The sequence below is a fragment of the Marmota monax genome, unplaced genomic scaffold, assembly GCF_021218885.2.
Source record: "Marmota monax isolate L192 unplaced genomic scaffold, Marmota_monax_Labrador192_F-V1.1 WCK01_AAM20220418_F8-fsc00096, whole genome shotgun sequence".
In the NCBI taxonomy this organism is placed as follows: Eukaryota; Metazoa; Chordata; class Mammalia; order Rodentia; family Sciuridae; genus Marmota; species Marmota monax.
In genome coordinates this window covers 6,720,581-6,737,021 of record NW_026695236.1, presented here as the reverse complement: position 1 = coordinate 6,737,021, position 16,441 = coordinate 6,720,581, and the positions used below count along the sequence as shown (strand labels likewise).

Genomic DNA, 16,441 nt, shown 5'->3' with positions numbered 1-16,441 from the left:
GCACTACTTTTCTGCTAGTGTACAGAAAATGTGATTCCTTTCTAGATATCTTCCTAGCCAACAAATATTTATTGAATTACAGACCATGTACTAGAAACAGGGGATAAAACAATGAACAAAACCAGGCATACCTTATGTCCTCAATGATTTTACAAACTAGCAGGCAGAAAACAGATGTTATTAAAACAGAACAACAATTCTAAATTCAAATGATAAAAAGAAGATTCAGTAATATACTCAGAATTCTATTTAACTGAAGGGATAAGCGGAAGCAGTTGTAAAGGTGGAACAATTTTTTAAAAAACACACATATTATTATAACATCGTCAGCATTCTTTTTGGATGAGTGCCACATGGAAATGGTAAAATGATATGTGCCTTTGTGTGTCAGTGTCAGACATAAAAGCAGGAGAAAGAAAAATTAGTAGTTCCAATAACAATTGCATTGGGAGTAATGATTTGGTATCTTTAATTTTCTATTCCTAATTAAAAGGTCATTCTTTTATTTGGCATTTAGAAAAAAATAACAATATATGATATTTTATTGTTTTTATATCTATTATTCAGTCTTTAAAATTCTCATTTTCTGGATGTGGAAAATTAAGGCTCAGAGCTAAGTGATTTGTCTCATATCTTAGTTTTATTGATAGGCAGATTAATGCAGTTCCTCGCTTCAATAAACAAACATTGACTACCTCACATAAACATCAGTTTCTCAAATTTGAGATAGAAAAAAGACTTTAACACTGCCAGCAAATCTTGCAGAGCACAGCTCATCTCGTCCCACTATGCTTCCTTTATCTCTTCTTTCAAGGGCTCTTAATTTTACAAACATGCCTTGTGCTTTTCCTTCTCCAAGACAGTCCATTCAGAAAGCTTTCCTTTCCTTTGCCTGCTCATCTTTGTCCTTCAGAGCTCTGCAGGAAGTCTCTTCCTTATCTGCACCAAACCCTAAACCTTTCATTATTTGATTCTTTCACACCTATCTTGTATGTGCATGTGTTTTACAGTAAGAAACAAAAGTTTAAAGACTTACCCAGCTTTCAGAGCTACTAAATTGTACATCATGGATTGGTACTCTGGCCTATCTTGCACCAAGCTCCTGTTTTGCTGGAAAAGGCCAGACTTTACTTTGAAAAAACATGTAAAATGGTGTCTCATTATATCTAAGTCTCAAGTTTTATATTAAAGTGCTTAATCATCTTAGAGCTAAAACACTTCCATAACATGACTGATTTTTTTTTTTTTTTTTGGTGAAGTACTCAAAGACAGGCATTACAGCTCATATTCTTATATGCTGATCTATGCTATAATGGTTGCATCAAAATTACTAGGGTTAATAAATTAAATAAAGTTCTGGGCTCCACCCCTAGACACTAACTCAGTAATTCCAGGATAAAAATCTATATTAAAAAAAACAAAACATCTCCAGTGTTTTTATGCTCCGCTAAGTTTGGGAAGTAGTTATTAACAAGGAATATAACACTACTGGGTATAAAACTTAAGACAAATCGCATCACTTTCCTATGCCTTCACTCATTCATCTTTAAAAAGGAAATTGGACTTAATGATAACTAAGGTTCTCCCTAGGGTCTGAAGTCAAAGTTTTCAAATTCTTTGATATTATTAGGGAAATTTAAACTACTTGTACACAGCATTCAATAAATATTTGAACAGTGAAGAGGGCTATAAAAATATATTGTTGTAAGGGGAAACTTTAAATTTCTCCAAGAATATTAAGATTCAAGTGGGAGGATATGTTGAAACATTAAAAATTACTGTGCTGATGTATTTTCCAGTATGATATATACTTCAAAGTTTAGTCTCTAAAAATATTTAATTTTTTAATTTCATTTAGATATTAAGGTTATCTCTCAAAGTTTACAAAGATGAGATTTATCAGGGTTTGAAAACTGTTACCATCACAATGTGTATATATGTTCAACACCCAAACTATGTAATGGAAAACTTCCTGAATGATCCTGGCAGCTAAACAGCAAGCTTACAGATGGAGGATCAACAAGCACGGGTTTTTGACGCAACTGGTGTCATTGGTGTCAAAGGAAAAAACAAAACAAAAAAACAACACAGCGTGGAGGTGGGAGAGATGTGTTTGTGTACTGTCTCGGTTCACCTAGTACAAAAGATTCAGGAGGTGCACAGAGAATGCTAATGTTGGTATGAAGTGTCTACTTTGTGAATAACCTTTTTAAAGAGTCAAAAAATTGAAAAAGTTGGGAAAAAAACACAACACACAACCCTGTAAATATTTATCAAAGTCAGATGTTCTTCAGGACACACTGCGAACAGAAGTACCAACTAGTTCTAAACTTGTTGGTGCCAGCTTTTATTTATTTTAATGGCTACTATGTGATTGCAAAGGACTGAACATGTACGTGTGCCTGATACGTGTGCGCGGTCTACCAAAAACAGGTTACAGACCAACAACTGAAGAGACTTATTTCTGAACGGGTCCTAAAAGAAATAAGGGTTTCCCCAAACACAGATCACGTTTGCTCCGAAGTTACTGGCCTCATGTGACAGAAAAAAAGAAGAGCTCAGAAGGGAAAGGCGGTCACTTCCCAGTACTGTCTTCCGCGTTCCAGTCCCCAGCGGCGAGCCAGGGCAGCGGGGTTGCCAGCGCCAGACGTGGCAGGAGGAAGGCGTGGCACCCCCGCCTCCGGCTCACCCGAACAGGCGCGACCCACCGGAATCGTCTCTCTAGACAGTACTCCAGGCATCGTGGCACCATACTCCAGCTCACCTCTCCGCAGGGCCGGCGAGAAACGCCCGCGGGGAGTTGAAACCCAGTGGCCCCCGCTGCCTCCAGACCGCAGGAGCCGCCAAACGCAGCGACTCCTCATGTTCCAGAGATGTCCGGTAGGCCAGAAGAAGCGGAAAACCAGATGGAGCTCGCTTAGGCTTTCGGGAATAGTTCTGGTACCGCAAGAATGCTGGGAAATGTAGTTTCCGGTCTGTCACTCTCTTCGTGTATTTGAACCTGGATCCCGCGAAGGGTGTTTTTTTCCCCCAGTCGGACCTACAATCCACTAGCATAGTTCAGAGGCCCTACTTTTCCCATCACTTCGTCCCAACCTATGTATGCCTTCACCGCCCTAAGAAAACGGGATTCTCGGAGAACATTCTGGCACCTGTTTTTTGACATCAAATATAATCCAACAGCAGTCTCCCCACATAGGGGCGGCGGCCATTACGCCCTGCGGAATGGTGGCTGACCCAACTATCTAAATGCACAGCAGCCTGGGACCTGCAGTCCGCGGCCGCGAAGCGTTCTGGGGAATGCGTAGCACGTAGCCCACGCCACTATCTGGGAAGCTTGGTTGTCCCGTTCGCGGCGCGTTCTTGCTGCTTCACGTCCTGCTGCTTCGCCCTCTGTAGCACTGGAGGACCAACTGTTTTAGACCGTGTGGTTCCTCTCCTCAGGAAAACGGATTTCCTCCGCTTTTCTTGGGTGGGCATGGTTTCCATTCTTTATCCCTCTCAGACCTCAGTTACTCCGGCCTTGCTTCATATGATAAAATGCTGAAAATAATGTACAGTAACTGTGTTCGGAGGCTTTAATATAGATCCTAAAATGGTTCACAATCTTTAGGATTTTAGCGATTAATTAGGTTACCTATCTGTATATGTTCAAAACTTCGCGAGGACTACTTAACAAGTACCATTCTAAGCCCTATAGCATAATTAAAGAACAAAACTTTAATTCCGCCAGTACGTATTTTAACAGACAATTCAAGGAGAGAGATATAAATAGCTCTTTTAAAAACTGGGATGTGGGGGCTGCGGTTGTGGCTCAGCGGTAGAGCGCTCGCCTTGCACTTATAAGGCGCTGGGTTCGATCCTCAGCACCACATAAAAATAAATAAAATATTGTCTCCAACTACAACTAAAAAAATATATTAAAAAAATTGGGGTGTGCCCAAATCAAGATATGCTATTTTACCTATCATTTTTTAAAATGATAATCCTTAATGCGAGAAAATTATTATGAAATTAACATAATGTATGACATAAATTATTATGAAATTAACATATTATATGACAATGATATATATGAAACTCTAAAGTAATACCAAAGTTTTATGTCTAAGAAGCTATCTTAAGAAAATAATCACATATGTAAGGTATTATAAAGTCATGAGTATTGTGATGTTATTTAGTCATAAAAATTGGAAATAATCTATTAAAAATGATTCAATAACTAACGGAAATGTCTCAAGTTGATATTTATGCAGTCATCAAGTATTTTAAACTTAATGACTACGTGGATTTACTGTCTTAGAGACAGAAAAATTGACACTTTTTTTTGACTTTCCATGGTGTTACAGCCCTGTACCCATTGCAAACTGAAAATAACATATCTTAAAATGCATTTAATACAGCTTCGGATTTAGGATAGTTTGATATATAATTTTGTGATTTGGTGGTGTAAAGGGATATGTATTCAATAGAAATATGCTTCACATTTCAAATTTTGATCTTTTCCCCAATCTTAAAACATTCTGTAGAATACCCTTGTAATGCAGGCCAGCCTCAGCTGTCAGTGGGAAAGTGATGAGCCTGTGACAATAGCATTCCCCTCATTCAACAGTTAATTTTAACAGTGCTTCAAACATTGTTCAGGTCCTGTGTGCTTTCACCTGCATAGTTAATGGGGGGTACTCATACTACCGTTTTTGTTATTTTACTTTCAATATAGTATTCAATAAATTACATGAGATATTCAACATTTTATTATAAAATAGGCTTTGTGTTAAATAATTTTGCCCAACTTACAGTTAAGTGTTCTAAGCATGTTTAAGGTAGGGGAGACTAAAGTAATATTCAGTAGGTTAGGTGTATTAAATGTATTTTTGACTTACGATATTTTCAATTATAATAGATTTGTCAAGATATGACATCATGGAACCTCCAGAAGTATCTCTACACATAACCTACTGAGCATCATAGCTAAGCCTCGCCTACCTTAACGTGCTCAGAATATTTTCATTAACCTATATTGGGCAAAATCATCTGACACGAAGTCTGTTTTATAAGGTGTTGAATATCTCATGTAATTATTGACTGCTGTACTGAAAATGGAAACAGTGGTTATATGGGTATGCTTTTGCACCACTTTTTTTTCTTTTGGTACTGGGAATTGAACTCAGGGGCACTGGACCACTGAGCCACATCCCCAGCCCTATTTTGTATTTTATTTAGACATGGGGTCTCACTGAATTGCTTAGCACCTCCCTTTTGCTGAGGCTGGCTATGAACTGATGATGCTCCTGCCTCAGCCTCTGGAGCTTCTGGGATTACAGGTATTGCCACCATGACCTGTGCTTTTGCACTGTTTTAAAGTTGAAAAATCATGTAAGTTTAATCATTGTAAATGGGGACTATACCTTTGAGAATAATTTTGTTAAGTGAAATGATTTCCTGGTTTGGAAGAGTCATAGTTTAGTGGATGATACAGGCTTGTGGAACCACAATATTTTTATTTCTCTTAAATTAAATAATGGTTATAAAAGTGGTCTCTTTAAATATTAATATATATTGGTTCTTATTTATACTGTTATAAAATTTTATCTCATCTAACACACAATATTGGTTATTTACCTGACCAAAGTTGGGCCAATCATGTTCCCGTTTGTGCATTTGGCAATTAGATTTAGGGGTTCTCAGTTATCTTCTGAAGCTGGCTGAAGCGATAACAAGCAAACTCAGGAGCTGAATGTAACCATATTTTACTAAGTGGGCCAGAGAAAAACAGTGAGGGAGAAGCAGGGATAGCAGATGGAGGGAGAGTCCAGATGGTATTCTGCTAATAGATATAACTCCTCCCTGAGATCTTCATAATGCTTCTATGTGTTTGAAAATCTCCATTGTTGCTAATACTTGTATGCTGAAGGTCTTAATTTATAAAAATATTTTCTTAAATATTAGGTGATATTTTCTACTGTTTGTTGAAAGAAGTAAAGGAGATAGTGCATATAAAATGCTTGCATAGGGCCTGGCACATGTAAGTACCAATAGTAATAATGTCTGATGACTTTACTGTTGGGAGATAATTCCCCATGAATCTCTTGTGTTTCTGTAAACAGAGGCCTTCTACGTCCTTTGTTACTGACTCTTTTAAAGGTAGTTTGTGTAATAAACAAAATTGGAAAACACTGTGTCTCCCTCTGGAGCAAAAGGCTTCATGCTAACTATTAGAAAATATTTAGGCTGCCCTAACTCAGGGTTCTACTCCGTAATGCAACCCATTGCATGCGCAGGAATCCACCTGGGCCCGTCTGCATCATACTGTGGGACTCTGGGCCCAGGGGATCTGGCACAGATATACTGGCACTCTTGCTGTGCTATTGGTAGTTGCATCTTTTGTTTCTAGCCAAGGAATCTTCATATCTTCTAGTAGAATCCATACAACTGTGCAGGCTAACTTGATAGGTAGCAAAGCGGGTAAGATCTCATACACTTTACAGTATGATTCTTCACAATCATTACCTTTTTCTGGGCTTGACATTTTTTTTTTCAGTTTCACTCACAGAAATATCTGAATACCAGCTACCTTTAAGACTAGATGTGTGAAGAATCTAAAGAAAAGTAATCCAGTTCAATAATTATTTGAATTCCTTTTATTATGCAAGAAATTCTGTGAGATATGTAATGACTGCAAGGATTTCTGCCCTCCAAGAATTTGGAGTATAACCGGGAGAATAGAACATGTATACGAATAGACTTCTGCATAAAGAAGTAATAGATTAGTGTCATGTAAATGTTAAAAAAGTCTTTAGTTCAGTTAAGAATGAGATACTCTTTGGCCATAGTTATCAAGAGAGAGGATTTGAACTTTAAAAAGGGTTTCTGTTAAGAGATTGTGAATGGGCATGGTGGTGCGTGCCTATAATCCCAGCAATTTTGGATGCTGAGGCACAGGATTGCAAGTTTGACACCAGGCTCAGCAGCTTAGTGAGGCTGTAGTCAACTTAGTGAGACCTTGTCTCAAAATTAAAAATAAAAAAGGCTGGGGTGTAGCTTAGTGGTAGAATGCCCCCGGGTTCAGTTTCTAGTACTGAAAAAAAAAAAAAAAGATTGTGGGGCAAGAAGTCTATGAGTGAGCAAACACACTTTACTAATCTTGCTGCTTCCTACTCACTGCCTTTGCATATAGTGCTTTCTCAACTTGGAGCACATTTTTTTCATTATTTGGCCAATTCCTTCATATTCTTCATATCCCAGTTTAAATGCCACCTCTTTAGAAGCACCCATTTCTTCACTACACACACATACAACATGCAGATGTGGTGCTTTTTTTTAATGGATTCCTAGAGCAACCCAGTCTCCCCAAGTCCCTGAACTTACTCTTTGTATTCTTCATGGTGATGGAGACCACATCTGTTATTGTGTCTGCAGCACTGACCATAATGCTTGGACCGTAACAAGTCTTTGATGTATACACGTTGAATGAATGAGCAAATGTTCAGAACATGGTCAGAGGTTGGCAAGGAAACCTGGAAGACTGGGGCAAAGGAATTTTATGGAGTTTGGGTGGAATTAGTGGAGATAAAAGGTGAATTAGGAAGGCTAAGGAACTTGGGCTTTTTTTTTAAGATGTAATTTTTAATACATTATTTATTTTTGGGACTATCCAGAAGATGACCTGTGGAGCCTGGGTGAAGTAGTGGTGTTCCGTAGGAGTTAGCTGTGGGCTTAGGGTTGTTTAGTGTTTTCACCAATCACCTTTCAGGTGGCCGTGATCTTGTTCATCTTCTTTTGCCATCACCAGGTGAAGAAGATCTAGAACGACTTCTCTTTCTGTTCCTCTCAGGAGAAGATGATGAACTTGAATAAGGTCTTTTTCGTGGGGACCTATGGGACCTAGAGCTGGATCTTGATTTCGACCCTCGAGGTATTGAACGTTCTCTGGAACTGGAATGAGATCTTGACTGTGAACTGGAAGTACTTCTTGAATGGGACCTGGATCTAGACCTTGAACTTGAGGGGGATAATGAGCGTGATGAAGATTGTGAATGTGAAGATCGAGACTTTGAGCAACTTCGTCTATTAGATTTCTTTTTATTACTATCTTCTTCTTCACTGGCATCAAGATTATATTTTGAGAGATCAGCATCATCTTCATCCTCATCCTCATCTAATTTATATTTAGAAAGATCTTCATCCTCACCTCTTCTCCCTCTGATTGTTTATCTTCAACTTCCTTTAATATAGAGGCAGGACCCACTGCCTTTCCTCTGTATTTTTTCTTTTTACATCCAAACTCATATTCTCCATCAGATTCTTCTATTTCTATATATTCAACATTTTCTCTTTCATTAAAACCACCACCATATCCCGTTCTTTCTTCTAATTTAGCATACTTTGGAATATTGCACATGTTACACTCTGATCTTCTGGCCCAATTTATATTACTGCAAGTTTTACACTGCCACTCATTAGCACTAAATAGGCCTTGGCTCTTTTCTGCAAGTTTCTTTCCTATTTCAGTACCCCTAGCCTTCATCATTTTTGCTTCAGTTGTTTTCTCCGGACCACATCGATTATAGCTGGTTCTTCTAGCAAAGTTTACATTTCCACATTTTTTGTTGGGGCAAATCCAGTGCCCATCACTGACTTGGAAATTCTTGGTTGACATCTTGGACGCCACCACCACAGCCATCCGCAGCTAAGTCTTCCAGGAACTTGGGCTTTATACAATAGATTCATAGGAAATTTTGAAAATGTATGAGCCCAGATGGATAAATCATTTTGGGTTCCTTTCCAGAAAATAACTATTTGCCATTCACTAGTATGGGCAAATGAATGATTTCTTCTTCCAATGTCTTGAGATGACCTGGCATAGTTTATAGGATAAACTTTATCTCTATCTCAGAGGCTAGTAGGATAGGAGGGGGTAGTGGGTCCCAGTTTTTTTCATTATGAAGGAGTACTTGAATTATTTTTCTATCCTTATCAGCTCCAAATTTTAAAATGTCTTACTTTTTACTAACTGTACCCATTAAGCCATTATTTTTGTATTTTCAATTAATTTAAGTGAAACTAGTGGGAGGAAAGCAGTGTTACTCCATCACTAAGCTGATAAATTTCTAGCTGAAGGCAAAGATAATTACCAGTTTCTTTGGTGAGTTGCCAGTTTCATTTCTAATGACAATACAATTTCTTTAGGCATTTAAAATATCAAAACTCTCAAAAAAATACTCTTCTCTGATGCTCAGGGGCCTAGGAACCCAGGTTGGGCAAAATTGCATGACCCACTATCCCTGCTACCCTGTTGGTCTCTGAGGTATGGCTAAACTAGGCTGCTTTCTGAGTTGCATTTCTCATAGCCAGATCACCGCATGACATTGGGAGAAGAAATGATTGATTTGCCTGAACTTGTTGAGCACAATTGCCAGAGGCCACCTAGCACTGTAACTGTAGCTTTGGCGTAACTTCAAGGAGAAAGTATGCAGCTTGGACCACTGACATTTGTCCATCCTTTTCTCTCAGAAGAGGTGATGTGAAGGAATGCCAGTGCATTTTTTTAAAGCACGTGAGTAAAGCATAGTAACAGCTCTGTACCTTATGGGTTTAATTTTCTTCCTTAGCTTGGAGTTCTTGACACTAGGGGGAGTATGTGGAAAGGAAAAGAGGATAGTTCTTTGTTCTTATTTCTGAAGCTGGCTTAATAGTTTTTTTTTTTTTTTTTTTTATCCCTGAGTCAGAGAAAACCATTTTCACAAATGCTTTGGTTGGCCATATGTTTTTTTTAAATTTAATTTAATTTTATTTTTTTTAAATTTTTTATTGTTGGCTGTTCAAAACATTACATAGTTCTTGATATATCATATTTCACAATTTGATTCAAGTGGGTTATGAGCTCCCATTTTTACCCCATATACAGAATGCAGAATCACATCAGTTACACATCCATTGATTTACATATTGCCATACTAGTGTCTGTTGTATTCTGCTGCCTTTCCTATCCTCTACTATCCCCCCTCCCCTCCCCTCCCCTCCCCTCCCCTCTTCTCTCTCTGCTCCCTCTACTGACATTCGTTTGTCCCCCTTATATTATTTTTCCCCTTCCCCTCACTTCCTCTTGTATGTACTTTTGTATAAGTCTGAGGGTCTCCTTCCATTTCCATGCATTTTCCCTTCTCTCTCCCTTTCCCTCCCACCTCTCATCCCTGTTTAATGTTAATCTTCTTCTCATGCTCTTCGACCCTACTCTGTTCTTAGTTACTCTCCTTATATCAAAGAAGACATTTGGCATTTGTTTTTTAGGGATTGGCTAGCTTCACTTAGCATAATCTGCTCTAATGCCATCCATTTCCCTGTAAATTCTATGATTTTGTCATTTTTTAATGCAGAGTAATACTCCATTGTGTATAAATGCCACATTTTTTTTATCCATTCATCCATTGAAGGGCATCTAGGTTGGTTCCACAGTCTAGCTATTGTGAATTGTGCTGCTATGAACATCGATGTAGCAGTGTCCCTGTAGCATGCTCTTTTTAGGTCTTTAGGGAATAGACCGAGAAGGGGAATAGCTGGGTCAAATGGTGGCTCCATTCCCAGCTTTCCAAGAAATCTCCATACTGCTTTCCAAATTGGCTGCACCAATTTGCAGTCCCACCAGCAATGTACAAGTGTACCCTTTTCCCCACATCCTCGCCAGCACTTGTTGTTGTTTGACTTCATAATGGCTGCCAATCTAACTGGAGTGAGATGGTATCTTAGGGTGGTTTTGATTTGCATTTCTCTGACTGCTAGAGATGGTGAGCATTTTTTCATGTACTTGTTGATTGATTGTATGTCCTCCTCTGAGAAGTGTCTGTTCAGGTCCTTGGCTCATTTGTTGATTGGGTTGTTTGTTCTCTTATTGTCTAATTTTTGGAGTTCTTTGTATACTCTGTATATTAGGGCTCTATCTGAAGTGTGAGGAGTAAAGATTTGTTCCCAGGATGTAGGCTCTCTATTTACCTCTCTTATTGTTTCTTTTGCTGAGAAAAAACTTTTTAGTTTGAGTAAGTCCCATTTGTTGATTCTAGTTATTAACTTTTGTGCTATGGGTGTCCTATTGAGGAATTTGGAGCCCGACCCCACAGTATGTAGATCGTAGCCAACTTTTTCTTCTATCAGACGGCGTGTCTCTGATTTGATATCAAGCTCCTTGATCCATTTTGAATTCACTTTTGTGCATGGCGAGAGAAAGGGATTCAGTTTCATTTTGTTGCATATGGATTTCCAGTTTTCCTAGCACCATTTGTTGAAGATGCTATCCTTCCTCCATTGCATGCTTTTAGCCCCTTTATCAAATATAAGGTAGTTGTAGTTTTGTGGATTGGTTTCTGTGTCCTCTATTCTGTACCATTGGTCCACCCGCCTGTTTTGGTACCAGTACCATGCTGTTTTTGTTACTATTGCTCTGTAGTATAGTTTGAAGTCTGGTATCGCTATACCGCCTGATTCACACTTCCTGCTTAGCATTGTTTTTGCTATTCTGGGTCTTTTGTTTTTCCATATGAATTTCATGATTGCTTTCTCTATTTCTACAAGAAATGCCGTTGGGATTTTGATTGGCATTGCATTAAACCTATAGAGAACTTTTGGTAATATCGCCATTTTGATGATGTTAGTTCTGCCTATCCATGAACAGGGTATATTTTTCCATCTTCTAAGATCTTCTTCTATTTCTCTCTTTAGGGTTCTGTAGTTTTCATTGAATAAGTCTTTCACCTCTTTTGTTAGGTTGATTCCCAAGTATTTTATTTTTTTTGAAGATATTGTGAATGGAGTGGTTGTCCTCATTTCCATTTCAGAGGATTTGTCGCTGATATACAGGAATGCCTTTGATTTATGCGTGTTGATTTTATATCCTGCCACTTTGCTGAATTCATTTATTAGCTCTAATAGTTTCTTTGTAGACCCTTTTGGGTCTGCTAGGTATAGAATCATGTCACCTGCGAATAGTGATAATTTAAGTTCTTCTTTTCCCATTTTGATGCCTTTAATTTCTTTCGTCTGTCTAATTGCTCTGGCCAGTGTTTCGAGAACTATGTTGAACAGAAGTGGTGAGAGAGGGCATCCCTGTCTTGTTCCAGATTTTAGAGGGAATGCCTTCAATTTTTCTCCATTCAGAATGATGCTAGCCTGAGGCTTAGCATAGATTGCTTTTACAATATTGAGGTATGTTCCTGTTATCCCTAGTTTTTCTAGAGTTTTGAACATAAATGGATGCTGTACTTTGTCGAATGCTTTTTCCGCATCTATCAAGATGATCATATGATTCTTATTTTTAAGTCTATTGATGTGGTGAATAACATTTATTGATTTCCGTATACTGAACCAGCCTTGCATCCCAGGGATGAATCCTACTTGATCATGGTGCACAATTTTTATGATAAGTTTTTGTATCCGAGTGGCCAGAATTTTATTGAGGATTTTTGCATCTAGGTTCATTAGAGATATTGGTCTGTAGTTTTCTTTCTTTGAAGTGTCTTTGTCTGGTTTAGGTATCAGGGTGATGTTGGCCTCGTAGAATGAATTTGGAAGTTCTCCCTCTTTTTCTATTTCCCGAAGTAGCTTGAAAAGTATTGGTATTAGTTCCTCTTTAAAGGTTTTGTAAAACTCTGCTGTATACCCATCCGGTCCTGGGCTTTTCTTAGTTGGTAGTCTTTTGATGGTTTCTTCTATTTCCTCAATTGATATTGGTCTGTTTAGGTTGTCTATATCCTCCTGACTCAATCTGGGCAGATCATATGACTTAAGAAATTTATCTATGCCTTCACTATCTTCTAAGTTATTGGAGTATAAGGATTCAAAATAATTTTTGATTATCTTCTGTATTTCTGAAGTGTCTGTTGTGATATTGCCTCTTTCATCCCGTATGTTAGTAATTTGAGTTCTCTCTCTTCTTCTCTTCGCTAGCATGGCTAAGGGTCTGTCGATTTTGTTTATTTTTTCAAAGAACCAACTTTTAGTTTTGTCAATTTTTTCAATTGTTTCTTTTGTTTCGATTTCATTAATTTCAGCTCTGATTTTAATTATTTCTTGCCTTCTACTTCTTTTGCTGTTGTTTTGCTCTTCTTTTTCTAGGATTTTGAGATGAAGTATGAGATCATTTATTTGTTGGTTTTTTCTTTTTTTAAGGAATGAACTCCAAGCAATAAATTTTCCTCTTAGAACTGCTTTCAATGTGTCCCATAGATTCCGATATGTTGTGTCTGTGTTTTCATTAATCTCTAAGAATTTTGTAATTTCTTCCTTGATGTCTTCTATAACCCATTGATCATTCAGTAACCTATTGTTCATTCTCCAAGTGATGTATTCTTTTCCCTTCCTTCTTTTATCGTTGATTTTCAGTTCCATTCCATTATGATCAGATAGGATGCATGGTATTATCTCTACTCCTTTATATTGTCTAAGAGTTTCCCTGTGACATAATATATGATCTATTTTTGAGAAGGATCCATGTGCTGCTGAGAAAAAAGTGTAACTGCTTGATGTTGGGTGGTATATTCTATATATGTCAATTAAGTCTAGGTTATTAATTGTGTTATTGAGTTCTATAGTTTCCTTATTCAACTTTTGTTTGGAAGATCTGTCCAGTGGTGATAGAGGTGTGTTGAAATCTCCCATGATTATTGTATGGTGGTCTATTAGACTCTTGAACTTGAGAAGAGTTTGTTTGATGAACATAGCTGCACCATTGTTTGGGGCATATATATTTATGATTGTTATGTCTTGTTGGTGTATGGTTCCCTTGAGCAGTATGTAGTGTCCCTCTTTATCCCTTTTGATTAACTTTGGCTTGAAATCTATTTTATTTGATATGAGTATGGATACTCCTGCTTGTTTCCGAAGTCCATATGAGTGATATGATTTTTCCCAACCTTTCACCTTCAGCCTATGTATGTCTTTTCCTATCAAATGCGTCTCCTGTAGGCAGCATATTGTTGGGTCTTGTTTTGTGATCCATTCTACTAGCCTGTGTCTCTTAATTGGTGAGTTTAAGCCATTAACATTTAGGGTTATTATTGAGATATGGGTTGTTCTTCCAGCCATATTTGTTTATTTATGTTACTTAACATGGTTTGTTTTCCTCTTTGATTATTTTCCCCCCTTTGGTGTCCTACCTCCCACTGTTGGTTTTCATTGTTATTTTCCATTTCCTCTTCCTGCAATGTTTTGCCAAGGATGTTTTGAAGAGATGGTTTTCTAGCTGCAAATTCTTTTAACTTTTGTTTATCGTGGAAGGTTTTAATTTCATCTTCCATCCTGAAGCTTAATTTCGCTGGAAACACAATTCTTGGTTCGAACCCATTTTCTTTCAGTGTTTGAAATATGTTATTCCAGGATCTTCTAGCTTTCAGAGTCTGTGTTGAAAGATCAGCTGTTATCCTGATTGGCTTACCCCTAAATGTGATCTGCTTCCTTTCTCTTGTAGCTTTTAAAATTCTCTCCTTATTCTGTATGTTGGGCATCTTCATTATAATGTGTCTAGGTGTGGGTCTCTTATGATTTTGCACATTCGGCGTCCTGTAGGCTTCTAGGATTTGGGGTTCTGTCTCATTCTTCAAGTCTGGGAAGTTTTCTCGTATTATTTCATTGAATAGATTGCTCATTCCTTTGGTTTGAAACTCTGTCCCTTCCTGTATCCCAATGACTCTTAAATTTGGTCTCTTGATGTTATCCCATATTTCTTGGATGTTCTGCTCATGGTTTCTTAACAGTCTTGCTGAGCTGTCTATGTTCTTTTCAAGTTGAAATACTTTATCTTCATTGTCTGATGTTCTGTCTTCTAAGTGTTCAACTCTGCTGGTAGTATTCTCAATTGAGTTTTTAAGTTGGCTTATTGCTTCCTGCATTTCTAGGATTTCTGTTTGTTTGTTTTTTATAACCTCTATTTCCCTGTATAGTTGATCTTTTGCTTCTTGGATTTGTTTATGTAATTCATTGTTGAAGTGATCTTTCATTGTCTGATTTTGCTGTCTAATGTCTTCCTTGAGACTCCAGATCATCTGAAGCATGTATATCCTGAATTCTTTATCTGACATTCCATCTGCTGCAGCTATTACCTCTTCTAACGTTGAGTTGACCTGCAATGCTTGTGGTCCTTTCTTTCCTTGTCTCTTCATACTGTTCGCGTTCCTTTCTACTTGGTGAAACTGTTGTGCTATTGAATTTCCCCCCTATATATTTATATTGGTCTTGTATAGTTGCAAAGTCTCCCTCGCAGGCGCGGGTGGCGGCTCTGTCCCTCTGCGGGCCGCTAGGCTTGTTCTGTCGGTGGTCACAGTTCTGTCTACTTTGCATGCGCAGGCAGCGGCACTGCCCCTCTGCAGGCCTCTGGGGCTGTACTGCCAGTGGGTCACAGGTCCGCCTACCTTGCAGGCGCGGGGGGGGGGGCGGCTCTACCCTTCCTCAGGCCACTGGGCCTGTTCTGTCTCTCGGTTGCAGGTCTGGCCTGTTCTGATGGTGGTCACAGTTCCGTCTACCTTGCAGGCGCGGCGGGGAGGGGTCGGCTCTGCCTCTCAGCAGGCCGCTGCTCCTCTTCTGCCGGTGGGTTGCAGGCCCGCCTACCTTGCAGGAGTGATTGGAAGCTCTGCCACTCCGCGGGCCACTGGGCCTTTTCTGTCAGTGGTCACAGTTCCGCCTACCTGACAGGCGCGGGGGGTGGGGGGCGGCTCTGCCCCTCAGCAGTCCGCTGGGCCTGTTCTGTGGGTGGTCACAGTTCCCTCTACCTTGCCGGCGCAGGGGGAGGGGGCGGCTCTGCCTCTCAGCAGGCCGCTGCTCCTCTTCTGCCGGTGGGTCACAGGCCCGCCTACCTTGCAGGAGTGATTGGAAGCTCTGTCCCGCCGCGGGCCACTGGGCCTTTTCTGTCGGTGGTCACAGTTCGCCTACCTGGCAGGCGCGGGGGTTGTGGGGCGGCTCTGCCCCTCAGCAGGCCGCTGGGCCTGCTCTGTGCATGGTCACAGTTCCCTCTACTTTGCCGGCACAGGGGGAGGGGGCGGCTCAGCCTCTCAGCAGGCCGCTGCTCCTCTTCTGCCGGTGGGTCACAGGCCCGCCTACCTTGCAGGAGTGATTGGAAGCTCTGTCCTGCCGCGGGCCACTGGGCCTTTTCTGTCGGTGGTCACCGTTCCACCTACCTGGCAGGCGCATGGGGTGGGGGGGCGGCTCTGCCCCTCAGCAGGCCGCTGGGCCTGCTCTGTGCGTGGTCACAGTTCCCTCTACTTTGCCGGCGCAGGGGGAGGGGGCGGCTCAGCCTCTCAGCAGGCCGCTGCTCCTCTTCTGCCGGTGGGTCGCAGGCCCACCTACCTTGCAGGAGTGATTGGAAGCTCTGTCCCACCTCGGGCCACTGGGCCTTTTCTGTCGGTGGTCACCTGGCAGGCGCGGGGGGTGGGGGGTGGCTCTGCCCCTCAGCAGGCCGCTG

The 16,441-nt window shown here is 40.0% G+C and overlaps 1 protein-coding gene and 1 pseudogene across 2 annotated transcripts in view; both read right to left on the bottom strand.

Moving 5' to 3' along the window:
* Positions 1-16,441, bottom strand: part of Ccdc90b (coiled-coil domain containing 90B) — a 180,013-nt gene that overhangs the window by 16,175 nt on the left and 147,397 nt on the right. The window contains exon 1 of one of the 2 annotated variants that reach the window (XM_046439321.2): positions 2,765-3,230. The exons of the other annotated variant lie outside the window; for it this stretch is intronic. Coding sequence (XP_046295277.1) covers positions 2,765-2,864 — 100 coding nt within the window. The 5' untranslated portion in view covers positions 2,865-3,230. Of the gene's footprint in view, positions 1-2,764; positions 3,231-16,441 lie in introns of those variants that run through there. 2 annotated transcript variants of the gene reach the window in all.
* LOC124089324 (zinc finger Ran-binding domain-containing protein 2-like) lies at positions 7,717-8,671 on the bottom strand (annotated as a pseudogene).